This window comes from Prionailurus viverrinus, chromosome D2 (genome assembly GCF_022837055.1).
Source record: "Prionailurus viverrinus isolate Anna chromosome D2, UM_Priviv_1.0, whole genome shotgun sequence".
Classification (NCBI taxonomy): Eukaryota; Metazoa; Chordata; class Mammalia; order Carnivora; family Felidae; genus Prionailurus; species Prionailurus viverrinus.
In genome coordinates, this window is record NC_062571.1 from 59,035,291 (window position 1) to 59,052,160 (window position 16,870).

The 16,870-nt window shown below is 38.8% G+C and overlaps 1 protein-coding gene across 1 annotated transcript in view; it reads left to right on the top strand.

The window, feature by feature from the left end:
• ENTPD7 (ectonucleoside triphosphate diphosphohydrolase 7) overlaps positions 1-14,606 on the top strand; it is a 44,884-nt gene extending 30,278 nt beyond the window's left edge. The window contains exons 8-13 of the mRNA XM_047824837.1: positions 1,994-2,127; positions 5,603-5,769; positions 8,001-8,325; positions 10,160-10,245; positions 11,092-11,253; positions 12,701-14,606. Coding sequence (XP_047680793.1) covers positions 1,994-2,127; positions 5,603-5,769; positions 8,001-8,325; positions 10,160-10,245; positions 11,092-11,253; positions 12,701-12,932 — 1,106 coding nt within the window. The 3' untranslated portion in view covers positions 12,933-14,606. The remainder of the gene's footprint in view (positions 1-1,993; positions 2,128-5,602; positions 5,770-8,000; positions 8,326-10,159; positions 10,246-11,091; positions 11,254-12,700) is intronic.
• The last annotated feature ends 2,264 nt before the right edge of the window (positions 14,607-16,870 follow it).

The following is a 16,870-nucleotide window of genomic DNA, read 5'->3' on the forward strand; positions in this document are numbered from 1 at the left end:
ACAGAGCTAGAACAAACCATCCTAAAATTTGTATGGAACCAGAAAAGACCCCGAATAGCCAAAGAAATCCTGATAAAGAAAACCAAAGCTGGAGGCGTCACACTCCTGGACTTCAAGACGTATTATAAAGCTGTAATCATCAAGACAGTATGGTACTGGCACAAAAACAGACCCTCAGATGAATGGAACAGAATAGAGAACCCAGAAATGGATCCACAAACATACGGCCAATTAATCTTTGACAAAGCAGCAAAGAATATCCAATGGAATACAGTCTCTTGAGCAAATGGTGCTGGGAAAACTGGACAGTAACATGCAGAAGAATGATCCTGGACCACTTTCTTACACCATACACAAAAAATAAACTCAAAATGGATGAAAGACCTAAACGTAAGACAGGAAGCCATCAAAATCCTAGAGGAGAAAGCAGGCAAAAACCTCTTTGACCTCGGCCCCAGCAACTTCTTACTCAACATGTCTCCAGCGGCAAGCAACACAAAAGCAAAAATGAACTATTGGGACCTCATCAAACTAAAAAGCTTCTGCACAGCAAAGGAAACAATCAGCACAACTAAAAGGCAACCGACAGAATGGGAAAAGATATTTGCAAACAACATATCAGATAAAGAGTTAGTATCCAAAGTCTATAAAGAACTTAGCAAACTCAACACCCAAAAAAACAAATAATCCAGTGAAGAAATGGGCAAAAGACATGAATAGACACTTCTCCAAAGAAGACATCCAGATGGCCAACTGACACATGAAAAAATGCTCAACATCAGTCATCATCAGGGAAATACAAATCAAAACCACAATGAGATGCCACCTCACACCAGTCAGAATGGCTAACATTAACAACTCAGGCAAGACTGCGGAGAAAGGGGAACTCTTTTGCACTGCTGGTAGGAATGCAAACTGGTGCAGCCACTCCGGAAAACAATATGGAAGCTTCTCAAAAAGTTAAAAATAGGACTACCCTATGACCTAGCAATCACACTACTAGTTATATATCCAGGGGATACAAGTGTGCTGTTTCGGAGGGGCACATGCACCCCAATGTTTATAGCAGTGCTATCGACAGTAGCCAAAGTATGGAAAGAGCCCGAATGTCCATCAACAGATGAATAAAGATGTGATACACACACACACACACACACACACACACACACACACACACACACACACACATATACAATGGAGTATTACTCAGCAATCAAAAAAATGAAATCTTGCCATTTGCAACAACATGGATAGAACTAGAGGGCATTATGCTAAGCGAAACTAGTCAGAGAAAAACAAATATATGACTTCACTCATGTGGAATTTAAGATATAAAACAGATGAACATAAGGGAAGGGAAGCAAAAATAATATAAAAACAGGGAGGGGGACAAAACAGACTCTTAAATACAGAGCACAAACTGAGGGTTGCTGGAGGGGCTATGGATGAGGGGATGGGCTAAATGGGCAAGGGGCATTAGGGAAGACACTTGTTGGGATGAGCACTGGGTGTTTTACATAGGGGATGAATCTATAATCTCCTAAAATCATTATTGCACTATATGCTAACTAACTTGAATATAAATAAAAATAAATTAATTAAAAAAAGATTATAAGGTTGTTGCTTAATATTGTTGAGTTTATACCTGTATGTTTTTTCTTTTATGCTGCGTATTTGTTCCTAAACATATTAATATAAACATTTATTTGCTTTATTTCATAACACGTTTAATGGCTTAAAAAATTATTATCAATAAGACTACTACAATGCAGTTTAAGATATTTATTTGCTTCTGTTGTCAGTAAGATACATCCTATAAGGGATATAGTAAAAATGTTACTTGAAAGAATTCTCTGTAATACATAGTTGATACAGTGAGATTAATTTATTTCAGTTTGCTCTTCATTTTTTAAGGGATTTCTACTTTGATTTTTTTTCATTTTTGATTTGTTTTTTAATTACTAGGCCTTTTCTTTTCCCTTATTTATTTCAGAATCAGATGCTGAGGGTCCCCAGGAATTGGCAACAGGGCGCAGAAGGACAGTAGGGATACTAGATATGGGAGGAGCCTCTCTCCAAATTGCTTATGAAGTTCCTACCTCAGCCTCTGTCCTTTCTCCGAAACAGGTATTTTACCTTTTAGGGATATTGGGTTGCTACAAATGCCAGTATTTGGGAAAGAAGGTCACTGTTTTTTGACTTAGACCAATTTGCATGGGTCCAAATATTTGTTCAGATACTCACTAGCTTACATTATCTTGGTTAGGTTACCTCTCTGAGCTTTAATCTCCTCCTGTATGAAAAGAGAATAATAATAGTATCCACTTCATGAAGTTGGGAAGATGAAATGACACCATGTGTGTAAAGCACTTGACAAACTTTCCAACATGTGCTAAATGTTTAATGTATTTTAGCAGTTATACTCCCTGTCTCCTGGGACTGCTAGAAGATTAAACATGATAATTCATATAAAGCCCAGAGTACAGTATTTGGTACATACTTGTTCATTAAATGTTATTTCCTTTCCCTTACTTGTGATTCCATTCTTGTGCTTCTAAATTCCTTACCAGACTAGAATGTAAAGAATATATGTATCTTGAGGAAAGAGTTTTATCATAGAGAGGAAAAAGAGCTGCAGTTTTTAAACACCTGTTGTGTGCAAGGAATGAGACATATTGTACTGCCCCCAAAAACTTATTATAATCTATCAGTGAAGACAGCCTGTGATAACAGGCAGACTATGGAAGTACTAAAATTTGATCTAAACCAGGGTTTCTCATCATTGGCACTATTGACAGTCTGAGCTGGATAAATCTTTGTTGTTGAGAGCTGTCCTGTGCATAATATGATGTTTAGCAGCATCCCTGGCCTCTACCAGATATCAGTAATGTCCCCACTCTACTCGTCTACTACATGAATGGGAGTCATGCTGGCTTCCTGGAAAGTAAGGTATTTACCTGGGCCCTGGATGGTAAGTAGGCTTTTGCATTTGAAGGTTGAGGAAGGCCACCTTTATGGAGGAAATAGTATGTACAAGGGCACAAAGAAAGCAGCAAAGAGCTCAGAATGTCCAAGAAACGTTGAATAGCCTGTTGTAGTATAGAATTTTCCAGTATAGTAAGTCTAGGAAGATAAGATGAAGTTAAATTGTAAGGAGTCTTGGGTGCTATGCTAGGGAATTTCACTTTTATTTCTATAGATGGAGGAGAATCAGCAAAGGTTTTTGAGTAGGGCAGTCATATGGGCCTCAGTTTCATCATCTATGAAATAATTAAATTCTGAAGGTCCTTTTCAGCTCCATTATGTGACTGATAATAGATCCAATCTGTTTTTTTAGGAAAATAATTTTGTTGTCTGTATGAGAAAGAAATGTAGGTCAGGGAACCTTGGGTAAGAGGTAATAAGGGCTGAACTAGGCAATGTAAGTGGAAATGGAATGGAGGGCACATATCTCAGGGGTATTTTGGAAAAAACAAAACAAAACAGTGTAATGTAATGGTGTGGGTAGGGCAGAGAGGGATACCGAGTGATGCTGAGGTTCCCACCTAGGTACCTGGTAGGGTAAGGAATTCAGTCACTGAGAGAGACCCCAGGGTAAAGGGTGGGTTGATGCTAAGCAAATGAGTATGGTCTGGAGGTTTGGGTGAGAACAATTTTCTGGTCTCTAGCCCAAGTCCTTGTAAGCAATGAATTCAGTTTTATGTATGATGAATTTGAGATCTCTGAGGAGTATATATGCCTAAATATCCAGCAAGATTGTTGGGAATGTGGGTTTAACAATCAGAAGGGGTCTGTGCAAGGGTTGGAAATTTGGGGAACGAGGTTGTAAGACATTTTAGTCTTTATTTGTTAGTATGTAGTCAACAGGTAAAATGAAGGCATTGTTCTGGTAAGTGGCACTTATCCTTAAAGTCTTAAATAAAGGACTTTTTTGTTTGTGCAGATTTAGAAAGCAACACTAGTATAGAAAGTATACTTGCAAGCAACAAGTTAGATGTAGCCTGGTAATATAACGGTCTTACAGATGGATTTTAGGGCTTGGTAAATAACGAAAGGAACAATGAGACAAAGTACAATAGTGCTTTAAAAAATATAAGTAATCCAGGGCGCCTGGGTGGCGCAGTCGGTTAAGCGTCCGACTTCAGCCAGGTCACGATCTCGCGGTCTGTGAGTTCGAGCCCCGCGTCAGGCTCTGGGCTGATGGCTCAGAGCCTGGAGCCTGTTTCCGATTCTGTGTCTCCCTCTCTCTCTGACCCTCCCCCGTTCATGCTCTGTCTCTCTCTGTCCCAAAAATAAATAAACGTTGAAAAAAAAAATTAAAAAAAAATATAAGTAATCCTAAGTGCCTAAAGTATTTTTTTTGGTACAATTCACAAAGTTGTGCACATTCAAAAAGTAATGCAACCACCACTATCGAATTCTAGAACATTTTCATTACCCTGAAAAGAAACCCCACATTCATTAGCAGTCACTTGCCATTCTCCTCCCTCTAGCTCCAGCAACCACTAATCTGCTTTATGTCTCCTGTGGATTTGCCTCTTCTGAGTACTTCACATAAATGGAATCATACAATATGTGACGTTTTGTGTCTGGCTCCTTTCACTTAGCAAAATATTTTCAGGGTTCATCTCTGTTGTAACATGGATCAGAACTTCATTTCTCTTCATGGTTGAATAACCATATGACCATGCCATATTTTGTTTATGCATTCATCAGATGATGGACTTTTGGATTTTTGTTTCCAGTTTTTGACTATTATGGATAATGCTGCTGTGAACATTCACATATACATTTTTGATTAGTCATACTTTTCAGTCCTCTTATATATATACTTAGTGAAATTGCTGGGCATGATAGCATTTTCATTAATTAAAAATAAATACATGCAAAACAATAATTTAATTTTACAACAGTATGTACAAATATATGTTACATTAAGCACACTAGAATGTGGGGGTAGGAATGGGGGTGAGTATGAGGATAAAAGGAAGTAAATAGACAAAACAGAAATGGGGCTTTGCCATGGTAATGAGCCGTGAACTGAGGAGTATGATTAACTCAAACCATGGACTGAAGTCAAAAAAAAAAAAAAAAAAAAAATAGACCATCTTTTCATTAGAGGTACTGTAAAATGGAACTTTCCCGGTCCTAGTCCCTGTCATAGGATACATTAAAGCTTCTTGAATAGAATTGTAAAAACCCATAGAATAGGTCTCAGGATGATCTTCCAAATTCCTGAAATTTATTTTTATCAAAAGATTTTTTCTTTCCTGATGATAAAAGTAGTACATTCTCATTTTGGCAAACTGGAAAATCTGAAAAGTACATGCAAGAAAATGACATTATCTGTAATGATTCTGCCTTGTATAGAACTACAGATCCTGTTGTTGTCTCTAATTTGGTATTTAGTCTCTGTACTTTTTTGTTCAGCCTTGTCATTTTGTGTCTTTGTTGAAAATAATGTTATGAGAATGAAAGAATGCTATAAGATATTCTAAAGGGTAGTTACAGCACACGAAGACTGGTATATTAGTAACGTCATAGCTCTCTGTAAATCAACCAAAATGAAAATTCCCTTTTTTCTCTTTACATTGTATTATAGGAAGAAGAAGCAAAGATCCTGCTGGCTGAATTCAACCTGGGCTGTGATGTGCAACACACTGAACATGTGTACAGGGTTTATGTCACAACCTTCCTGGGTTTTGGAGGCAACTTTGCCCGGCAGCGCTATGAAGATCTTGTGCTGAATGAAACCCTTACCAAAAATAGGTACTTTGGACATGGGGATCTGTGCCTCTGAAATAGAATGTTGTCAGGGTGCAGATATTAGGAAGAAATACTCATATTCTACTAAGATAGGTATGTCCTTGCTTCCTCCTCCTTCCTGACCACTCTCGTCAATGGGGTAGTGTCACTACTAATAGAGACCCTCCATTGGTATTCCCACTTGATCTAGGTTAGGGTGCATTCTGGTCTTTGCTCTTAGGACTCAGAAAAGTATAGCAGCTTACTATGGTGATCTCTTGCTGTGTCCTTTTTCAGAAATGGTATCACAGGATAAGTGAGGCTAAGTTATTAATTTACAATGTGCAGTATAATGTAGTTCTTAGCAGTTCCCTCTTGGTAGAAGACGTATTTGTTCACTTATAGTGGAGTTGCATCTTACGTGGGAGTGAGGTTCCATAGTGCGCATAAAAGATAAAAAGCATGTGAAGTTAGAAATAATCTTCACATTGTTCTCTCATTAAGTCCAGAATAGCCAGTTTTTCCTGCAGCGTGGACAGATCACTGATTCTTCATTTGGCTACCACATGAAGTATTTAGACCATAATGTTCAAATAGTTGTGGGTTTTTTTTTCTTTAGTATTTAAAATTATTGTATCACTACGTACGTTGAAGGAAGTATAAGACAGCAGAGGTTTTTTTCACCATAAAATTACTTACCCCATTTGTTTTGCTAGAAATACTAACTTGAAGAAATACCGCTATTGTATTAATTACAATTATGAATATGGCGATTTGTAATAATTGGTCCACAGCAGTTGTCTTATTTGGGACCATAATAAAGAAAATACTGTCTCCTGATTCTTTTTTGTTTTTGTAAGTCTCAACTACCAAGAGGTCAAGGTGTTTTAGGAGACTCCTGTTATACCGGGTGATGAATGAATGCCTTAAAACCAAGCAGTGTGTTTGCATTCTGAAAATACTCTCCAGTCTGTACAGATGTTGCTTGGGCTGTGGAGCTCAGATCGCTCCTGCTGGCAGTCCAAAGAACAATTATGAAAGTTTTACACCAGTTTTGTTGTGTTCCATCTTTGCTAGCTGCTGTGTTTCCTTTTCCATTTCCTTCCTTTGTCGTTCTGCTGCCCTTTTCTCTTTGTCTGCTGTTTCCTGCCTCAGAACTTGCCAGGCTGTATCATGGCTGCCACCATGCATCAATATGTGCATTGGTATTTCTTGCCAAGTTCCTAATTGAGAAGACTGCTCATTCATCTTGTGTAGCTGCTACTCTACAAGAGAAACCCATGCTTCCTGGGATGTCAAAATGTAATGGTTCTTTCTTCTTAATATGACTTTCTGAGTTTTTTTAATAGTTGGTGTCACATCCTTAAAATAGGTTCCAATTGTTCCAGAACATTTTGTTGTGTTGCCACGTTCCCAGTCCCTCCTTCAGTCTTTACATCATGGAGGCTTCTTCATCCCAGGAAGTCCACCCTTCAACGTCTGTCTGTTTAGGAACTGATGAATAATTAACCGCAGTTGACAAAGTTATTTGGTCTCCACTAATTTCTGTCCTCGGCCAGATTTAATCTCTTCAGGAACGAGAATATTGTTGCTGGGCAAATGCAGACTTGAAAAAGCCAGAACCATGTAATGGCCAAGATGGGGATTAGAACTTGCCCCAACCTGTCCCTCCCCACGTGGGGCCAGGCAGGTCCTTCCTATGGCCAGCCGTTGTCACTGACCACTGACACATCCTTCTCAGGAAACTCCTCCAACCTTCTCTCTTTACCTTCTCCCAGGTGTTTTGCTAAACGTTAGAACCACACTCAGTGTGGTGAGATCTTGGCACTTCTAAGAAGCAGTGTAATGAAGACTAGATTGAGACCAGCAGATTAATATCTCTAGTTTCACTATACATTGGGAAATATACATGTTGATTAAAAGGTTGAACAAAATTTGATCACTGCCATATTTCTCTCCTTATCTTCCTCCTTCCTCCCTTCCTTCCTTCCTTCCTTCCTTCCTTCCTTCCATCCACCCACCCACCCACCCATCCTTCCTTCCTTCTTTCCTTTGTTTCTGCTAAATTGAATTTGCTTAAGTTAAATGTTCATGTGTTGTGACTGCATGGTTGATACTCCATGCTTGTTTCTAGGGATGCCATATAAAACAAGATATCTGTGAAGCACATTCTTTGACCAAGTTTCTTATAGGCATTTTTTAAAGAGGTTGAATACATTAGTGATGTGTTTTGTTTGTTATTGTCATTGTGGTAGGTTGCTGGGCCAGAAGACAGGTCTGAGTCCCGACAATCCATTTCTGGATCCCTGCCTGCCTGTGGGACTCACAGATGTGGTGGAGAGGAACAGCCAGGTGCTGCATATCCGAGGAAGAGGAGACTGGTCTTCTTGCGGGGCAATGCTGAGCCCCCTGCTGGCTCGCCCCAACACCAGCCAGGCCTCGCTGAATGGAATCTACCAGTCACCAATTGACTTCAATAACAGCGAGTTCTACGGTTTCTCTGAGTTTTTTTACTGTACAGAGGATGTGTTACGCATCGGTGGCCGTTACCATGGGCCAACGTTTGCCAGGGCTGCTCAGGTAAATTATTTATAGTAAAGATGATTCATACCAGCAGCAGCCGTTTCTCTATGCCTAACTTTGTGCCAGATGCTGTGCAAAGGGCTTTGTATGCCTGATTTCACTGATTTCTTCACAGGAGGAGCTCTGTGAACCTTCATTTTACAGATGAGAAAGTGGACTCAGAAGTTAAGGAGCACACTGTGCTGTACTATCTTCTAGTTCATTAAACTTAGGTTTCCATGTATGTCCTGATCACCCAAATTATCACCCAGTTCCAAAATCTTTGTGGTGGCTAATGGTTTTTCCTCTAGCTTTCCAGTAATCTTGTTTAATGTTTGTGGTCAAAAGTGTCATCCCCAGATATCTTTCCCCTCACTTGGTATTCTCAGTTGTAATGTGCTTTTGGAAATGAGGTCACACAGGTGGGCAAGTCTACTTTGATTTTCTTGGTTTGTCAGGAGGCCAGAATGGTATATAGGGTCACTTGGAATATTAAAAAGATATTGGGAAAAGCAATGTCAGGGGTACTATTTAAAACTAAAATGCAGAAGAAATAAAATTTCATTTAGAGCATATACAGGACATTAGCAGCTTATAGGCTTAAATCATTAGTTACCTGAACAGGTAAAAGTTTCTCTAGCTTTCTATAGCTCCTTTAATTTAGATTCATCTCTGAAGGTTTGCCTGTCTTTCTGATCTTGTAGAAGAGAAACTTATGGGAAGAATTTGACCTTGTATTTTATTCTTTTCTTTCTGCTTTGTTACAGTTCTCTAGGGTTCTCTGGATAGAAGACTTCCAATTTAATAATGTCTGTACTATGTGTATTATTCTGTTCCCTGAAGGCAGTCCCTAAGAAATATTGAGGAAAACCTGGTTTGTATTTGTTCTTTCCTCTCCAGCCTCCAGGAATACACTTATATTCCTTTTCCTTTCTAGCATCTAGGGCTGCCTAACTGTTCATGGCCTACGTCTTTCTCTCATTTTAAAACTTCTTCAAATTCTGTTCCCTTGAACACCAAAGGGCTCAAGTTACTGCTTACTCAAATTGCTAGTGGCTTCATATGTTCTTTTTCCCAGGTGAAAGAGATAATTTTGTTCCCTTACTTTTTTTTTTTTTTTACTTTGACTCAACTGTTATTTTCCCAGTGATACCTTCCCTAGCAACCATATCCAAAACTGCAGCCCTCCCCAATTTCACCTATTTCCCTTTCCTGCTTTATTTTTCCATGAGCATTTATGTCATGTAACACACTCTATATGTAAATGTGTACGTGTATACATGTCTTATGTATGCATGCATGTATATGGTTATTGTCTGTTTTTTATCACTAGAATGTGAGCTTCATGAGGACAGAAAGTTTTGTCTGTTTTGTTCACTGCTAGATCTCCCTGGCACCTAGAAAAGCACCTGGCACAAAGTAGACATTCAGAGGAAAGGAATGGTTCTTTGGGGAGAACTATAGCAGGGGAACAGGCCAGTGGTAGAATTTGACCATTCTGTTCCATCTGCTTTACTTCCTCATCTTACATAGTGTAGAATGAGGCTCCCTTTGGCTTTGATGTTGCTATTTCTGGTCCTAACCTTACCCCTCTCTGAAGCCAAAGAGGCTCAGGAGCTGTGTTGGGCTGGCTTTGTACTGGACTTGAGGTGATGGGAATAAAAAGGAGACCCTCAGGAACCTGTGTTCTGGCACTTGCTTTGCACAGTGTCCAGGGAATGAATGTGGCATTTCTGTTTTCCTTTGTCAACTAGTCACCCACAAGTAACTTTAGACATGGAACAGGTGAGACTGTAGGGAAATTAGTTGTGCTTTAATTTCATGTTCCTCTGTTTCTCTTTGGTTGTTCCAGGATTACTGTGGCATGGCTTGGTCAGTCCTAACTCAGAGATTCAAGAATGGTCTCTTTTCATCACATGCAGATGAGCATCGACTCAAGTGAGTAGCTTCCTTTTTTCCCTAAGATTGGCCTGAAAACGCAGATGGCAGATTATAATGAGAGAGAGAGAGAGAGAGAGAGAGAGAGAGAGAGAGAACAAGCAAGAATACAGATGGAATTTTCTGTTGAAGGAGAATCAAGAATTTGATTTTTAGATTTTGATTTTCTGAGTGATAAGGGCCAAAATAGTGAGCCTATTTTAGTGAAGCCAGGGAAAACCAGGGTTACCAAAAGGCTCATTCCAAATGGTTTGAAATCAAAAGTGGTGCTTTTTTAAAGCTTTTAATTAAAAGATTGAACATGCAGAAAAGTGGAAAGAACAGTAACATAAATCCTCACCCAGCTTCAACAAATACCAATATTTTGCCAGTTTGGTTCATCAGTCCTCCCATTTTGTAAACATTTTAGTTAATACATTTTAACCATAAACAAAAATAGAATGGTATAATGAATTTCTGTGTACCTATCACCCTGCTTCTCTGCTAACAGCTACCAACTTCTGGCAAATCTTATTTCATCTCTTTTCCCACCCTCTTACCACAATTGGGTTCTTTTGAAACAAATCCCAGACATCATGTAATTACAGCAGGCTCCTTAAAAATAAGGACTCTTATAAAAAGAAAGAGAAAAACACAGCAATATCATTATGGCATAAAGGTGTTCCTGCACTTTTGTGGTAAACATCAAGATAAAGTAGGCTCAGATTTGGCTCCACCTAGAGGCGAGGAAGGTGAACTGGGGAGAGAGATCCTTTTTGACATCCAATGGGAGTATGTGGAAAGTATTCTTTTTTCTTCTTCTTCTTCTTCTTAAAAAAAAAAAACATTTATTGTTTTGTCACACAGATATCAGTGTTTTAAATCGGCTTGGATGTACCAAGTTCTTCATGAAGGATTCCACTTTCCCTATGACTACCCACACCTGCAGACAGCCCAGCTGGTATATGACCGAGAAGTTCAGTGGACACTGGGAGCCATTCTGTATAAAACACGATTCTTACCCCTCAGGTAAAGTGGACTGAACTGGCATCTTGAACTTAGAGGATATTGGTGTCTCAGAATAGGTTTCTTAAGTGACCACTCTCCCTCAAAAATGCATCCAAATTAACTCCCTTTATTACTATCCCATGAACTATTATTACTAACCAGTTATGTTGAAACAGAAAGAAGGTTGAGAATTTAATCCGGAGTCTCTTCTTTAGCTTCGCAATTTCAGGAATGCAGTTTTGTTTATGCATAATAAATCATTCTTTAGGATTGAGCTCTTACTAATCAGTTCTAAGATTCTTACTGATAAACCAAAATTCATTCTTAGGTTATTGTAGAAAACATCTGACTAGAGAGCTAGGGAATGCTGGCTGTATAGAGCAGTCTTTCCTAATGGGTAGAGTCACTCTAGACATCATGTCATTGACTTGGAAGGCTTTTGGTGGGCCAGAATTTAGAACAAAGCACACAAGATGCTTTTAGGGGGGTATTGTCACTAAGCTATGATAGCCTGATGTCTTGCTCTATGTATATAAGGTATTTGGGATAATGTTTGGGTACTCTCTCCCCTGTATTATTTCGGATAAACTAAAATGAATTTTTAATCTTTGCTGCCTGTTTCTTTAAACCCAATATTGTCAGAAACCAGGTAGCTGATAGATGTGAGAGAAATGGGGAGCTGGAGAGTACGTGCTGTAGATGAAGGGCTGACTCCTATCATGCGGAAGTGCTGTCCCAGCGTCTTCCAGTTGTCATTTGTCAGGACAAGCCAGAAATCCATATTTTATAAGCAGCGTTTCAGTTTGGAGATTCACATTTAGAGAAACCACTGCAGGTCGAACCAAACAAAAACGGATCCAGTATCTGGACCTCCAAACTGCAGCTTCTGTTCTAAGCAGGCAGGCTCCTGCACTTTGGTTTACATGTCTCCTCTTTTTTTTCCAGATTATAAAACAATTGATCAGGCAACCACTTTCTTTAGATATATCCTAAAGAAAGCACAGGAAGCACAGCCAATTTTTTTAAGGATTTCAATACACTCTGATTTCTTGATTGGATTTAGGGACCACCCTATTCTTGTTAGAACCATAGTTACAAACTGTATGTATGTATTTACAGAATGGCATGGGACCACTGTTAAGACAATCAGTATTATAGATGATCAGTCTTATCTCACTGTTCACTTTTTTGTCTTCTCATTTTGTCCCCATTCTGGAGGACGTAGGCCTGTGAGGAGAAAGAAAGTACAGGAGGAATCACATAGGCCTGTGAGGAAAAGAAAGTACAGGAGGAATCACATAGCAGTCCTAGGGCTAGAGACGTTCTTCAGCTTTGCTTGCTCTGTGGAACTGGTATCAGCATATTTACATGGATAGAATAAATGATATAACACCACTGGCCTTTTAAATCCGCATGAATGTTTTTCTTTGAAATTAACGTTACTTGTCACCTTCAAACTCTTGCCTAGGGATCTACGGCAAGAAGGTGTCCGGCAGGCCCATGGTAGCTGGTTCCGTCTCTCCTTTGTCTACAACCACTATCTCTTCTTCGCCTGTATCCTGGTGGTGCTACTGGCCATCATCCTGTACCTTCTGCGGCTACGCCGGATTCACCACCGACAAACTAGAACCTCAGCTCCATTGGACTTGCTGTGGATCGAGGAGGTGGTGCCCATGATTGGGGTACAGGTAGGGCCATGAGGCCGGACAAGGACATAGAAAGCTCGAGTACCCTAGGGTTGCTGCCCATTGACTTCCACCACTTTCTTGTACCGGCCTCAGATGCTGCTTTGCCTGACCTTGGGATATTTGGCCTTGGAATTTCTACCTTAATATCTACTTTAATTCCTTCTCAGTATCCAGGTCCTCTTCTCTAAGAGAAACCGGAATTTAGTCTGTGAAGAACTAAATAATGAGAGTTTGGTGCTAACAAAGAGGACCAACCTTAGTCCAACTGAAGCATGCTTCTACTCCTTTATCTGAGAGGTCTAGTGTGTTCCTGGCATCTAGACTTTCCCCCCTTGCTAAAGCATGAAGTTTGACATTCGGCAAACTGGAAGCCTGGTTGAAACCAAATTTGGAGCATCTGATACAAAGCCGAAGACATTCCAGCAAGTGCAGCAGCCCCTTCTTTCTCTGTAACAGAGATATCATTTATGTGGAGATCCACACCCTTTCATAGGGATCCAAGATATTTGCATTTCGCTGAAACAGATATGAACTTCCAGGCAACCAAAATAACATAGTTTCTTTGCTTACTTGACAAAGAAGCCGTTATGAGTGTGGTCCAAGATCCCTGACGTAGTGTTGCTGATGTTGATTATTATATGATTTTAAAAGGGTTTAGAACCCCTTCTAAATGAATGGTCAATCAAAGATTTTGACAGTATCTTATGTGATACCTGGTATGACCAGGATAGAAAACGTTTCTATGACTATATGCCTCACCGGCTGTTTGGGCATTAATTTTTCTTTTTGAGCCTTAAGTGTGCTTGTAAGATGGAGAAACTGATAGGGTTGGAGATCTGGATTTGTCCGGTTTTAAGTCACTGTCTCTAGGCCTATTTTTATGAGCCCCTTTACAGGAAAACAAACAAAAAAAAGAGTTCTTTTATTTCACTACAGTCAATATGTAGTTTGGGAAGGGGGGTGTATTTGTTGTTTTTAAAGAAGGAAAGAACAATAGTATCAGGAGAATGGGCAAAGGCAATAAAATCCAAGGTCTTAATTTATTAATGTTTTCTGAGAAATAGAAATTTTCCCAATTTGACTCTTTGGAATGTCTGAAAAGAAGCAAATTCTAAACTTTGAAAAACAGATATATCTGTTAGTAAGCCACATGGCGTCTTTCAGAACATTTGTAAAGAGTTTGCTCAGTCACAGACCACATTTCCATTAATGAGGAGAGAAGAAAGCCATACGATTACATTTTAATCCACTACCCTTCAGGAGCTTTGTTCCTCCTCTACATGTAGCCTTTAAATTGCATGAGGATTTCTTTTTCATCAACTCGCATCTTCCCCTATGGGATCTTCTTCATACTTCATCCTTCCCTGTATGCAGCCTTGAATGTCCTGCCCAAGAATATGCTCCCAGACTTGAAATAGCTTTCTTTTCTGTCACTTTATTTTTACGATTAGATGAGTAGAGGGAATCATCTCTGCCTTTAATGGGGAAAAAGTTGGAAATATTAAAACATAAATTTCCACACTGGGAGCCAGAAGGAATTAAATGCCTCATAAAACAGAGAAAAATAAGCCGAGATCCTCCTCGAAATAAATTGAGATGAAAATAAGTATGCTGTTAGTTGGTAGGTGAAGAGATGATGAGTCTTAAATTGTTTTCAAATTAAATAAAAATGGATCTAGCAAAAGAGTCTTATAGTTCCCTGTGGAAATATTTTTTACTTTTCATTAGGGTTCATGTCACAGCAATTTCCTTTAATTTTTAAGACTTCTAAATTTCCTTGATCTTCTTTGACTTCTTATCTTTGTGTCACTGCAAGTGAGCCCTCGCCTTGTGATGGCTGCTTATAAATAATGTCCGAATGTGTTTTTTGCTAGCCAATGCCTCCTGAGGTACTCTTTCTTTTTCCCTCATCTTGGTTTCCAGATACTATTTTTTGGTTTTCTTGTAAGATCTGGTCAATGATCTTGTCAAAAGCTACCTAATTGGCTAATAGTGATCACATTCGTGTGCTCAAAATTTAGCTGAAGCAGGGAGGAGGTGGTGATGAGTCCAGTTTGAAAGCTCTTATTAATGAAGTTATTCTTCCTCCTGGTTATAACATTTGTTAAGCATTTAGTGTGTATCATATACTCTTAATAATTTGTGTATATTATTTAATCATTATGACAGCCTTTCAGATTGATACTACTTTTTGTGTTCTTTTTATAATTGAGAAACTCAGGATACCCTATGCTTATCATTTTTCAATGTAAATGTATTTCTTACTCTTAATTTATTCTAAATAGTTTTTGAGTTTTCGTTTAGTGTATTATATCCTGTTTATTACTTTGATCTTATGGGATCTGGGCTTGTCCTTGTTACCAAGAGTATGACTTCCCAGAAACCCATGGTAGAAATGTAAGAAGCACAGATTTTTACCATATCCCTCAGAAAAACTAATATTTGTTGTTGATATTGGTTCCTGTGCTTCTGTCATTTGTTCCCAATTAATAATTTTGCATGAAATCTCATTAGCGAGAAACATAAGCCATTTGTTCTCCAAGAGCCAATTACTTCTACATATTGCTGTCTCCTAAGAGTCTGTCTCCCTTATAGAACCAGTCTACCTTGCCTCTACACCTCTTTTTGCCCTCGGTTTTTTAAAGATTTTTTAAGATCTCTATTGCATTTCTGCACTTTTCAGTAGTCTCCTTGTGAAGATAATTACAGTTTCATTAAATTCACATCCCACTCATTCCTTTGAATCTTACCAGCCAGTCTTCTTGATACCAGAAAAATGAATCTGAACTGCTTTAGTACTTTTATCATTAGTGAGACAGGTCACAGATGTCAAAATCAGAGTCCGTGCTGATAGGAGTTGTGATGCTTTATTAGCCTTACGATGGCACAACCCATCACTTTTCTCTGACTTCTTCTTACTAGGACATAATGAAAATAGGTATAATACTCAGTTATCTAGCATTACATTGACTTCAGTTGCAGTTAACTCTAAGCCAAATTTTACCATCTTTGTCTCTGTACCTTAACTCCTTGAATTGACCTTCCTTGGTATAGGGAATTTAGTCACTTTCCAACAACCTTGTGTTTATCCTTTAATGTCATCCAAAGGATTCTGCCTCCCTCTCCTCAGCCTGACAGCTTTCTTTAACTTCCAGGGCCTTAGGCTGTGATTATTAAAATGTGGTTGATTGAGTCTGCCATGCATCTGTTAAGCTCATCTTTTTAGTTATTAACATTTATTATCACATCCACATTTGTGTTGTTGAAGTATAGTTGACATATACTTGTTTCAAGTGTGGAACATAATGACTCTATTTGTATACACTGCAACATGATCACCACAATGAATCTAGTTTCCCCCATCACCATATAAAGTTATATGACATGCAACACAGTGTTATTGACTGTAGTCACCATGCTGAACATTACATCCCATGACATGACTTATTTATTTTATGACTGGGGTTTGTACCTCTTGATTCCCTTCTTCCATTTTGCCAGTCCTCCTTCTCCCCTGACTCTGGCAACCTCCAATCTGTTCTCTGCATTTATGAGTTTTGTTGTTTTTTTGGTTCCACATATAAATGAAACCATGTGGTGTTTGTCTTTCTCTGACGTATTTCGTTTAACGTAACACCCACAAGGTCCATCCATGTCACAAATGGCAAGATTTCATTCTTTTTTATGGCTGAATAGTATCCCTCTGTGTGTGTGTGTGTGTGTGTGTGTGTGTGTGTGTGTGTCTGTGTGTGTGTGTGTGTGTATACACATCTTCTTTATCCATTCATCCATCAATGGACACTTTGGTTGTTTCCTTATCTTGGCTATTGTGCATAATGCTGCAGTGAACATAGGAGTGCACATGTCTTTTTGAATTACTGCTTTTTTTTTTTTTTGTCTTCTCACCATTTTTTTAAAAATTTTCATATTAAATATAATTTATTGTCAAA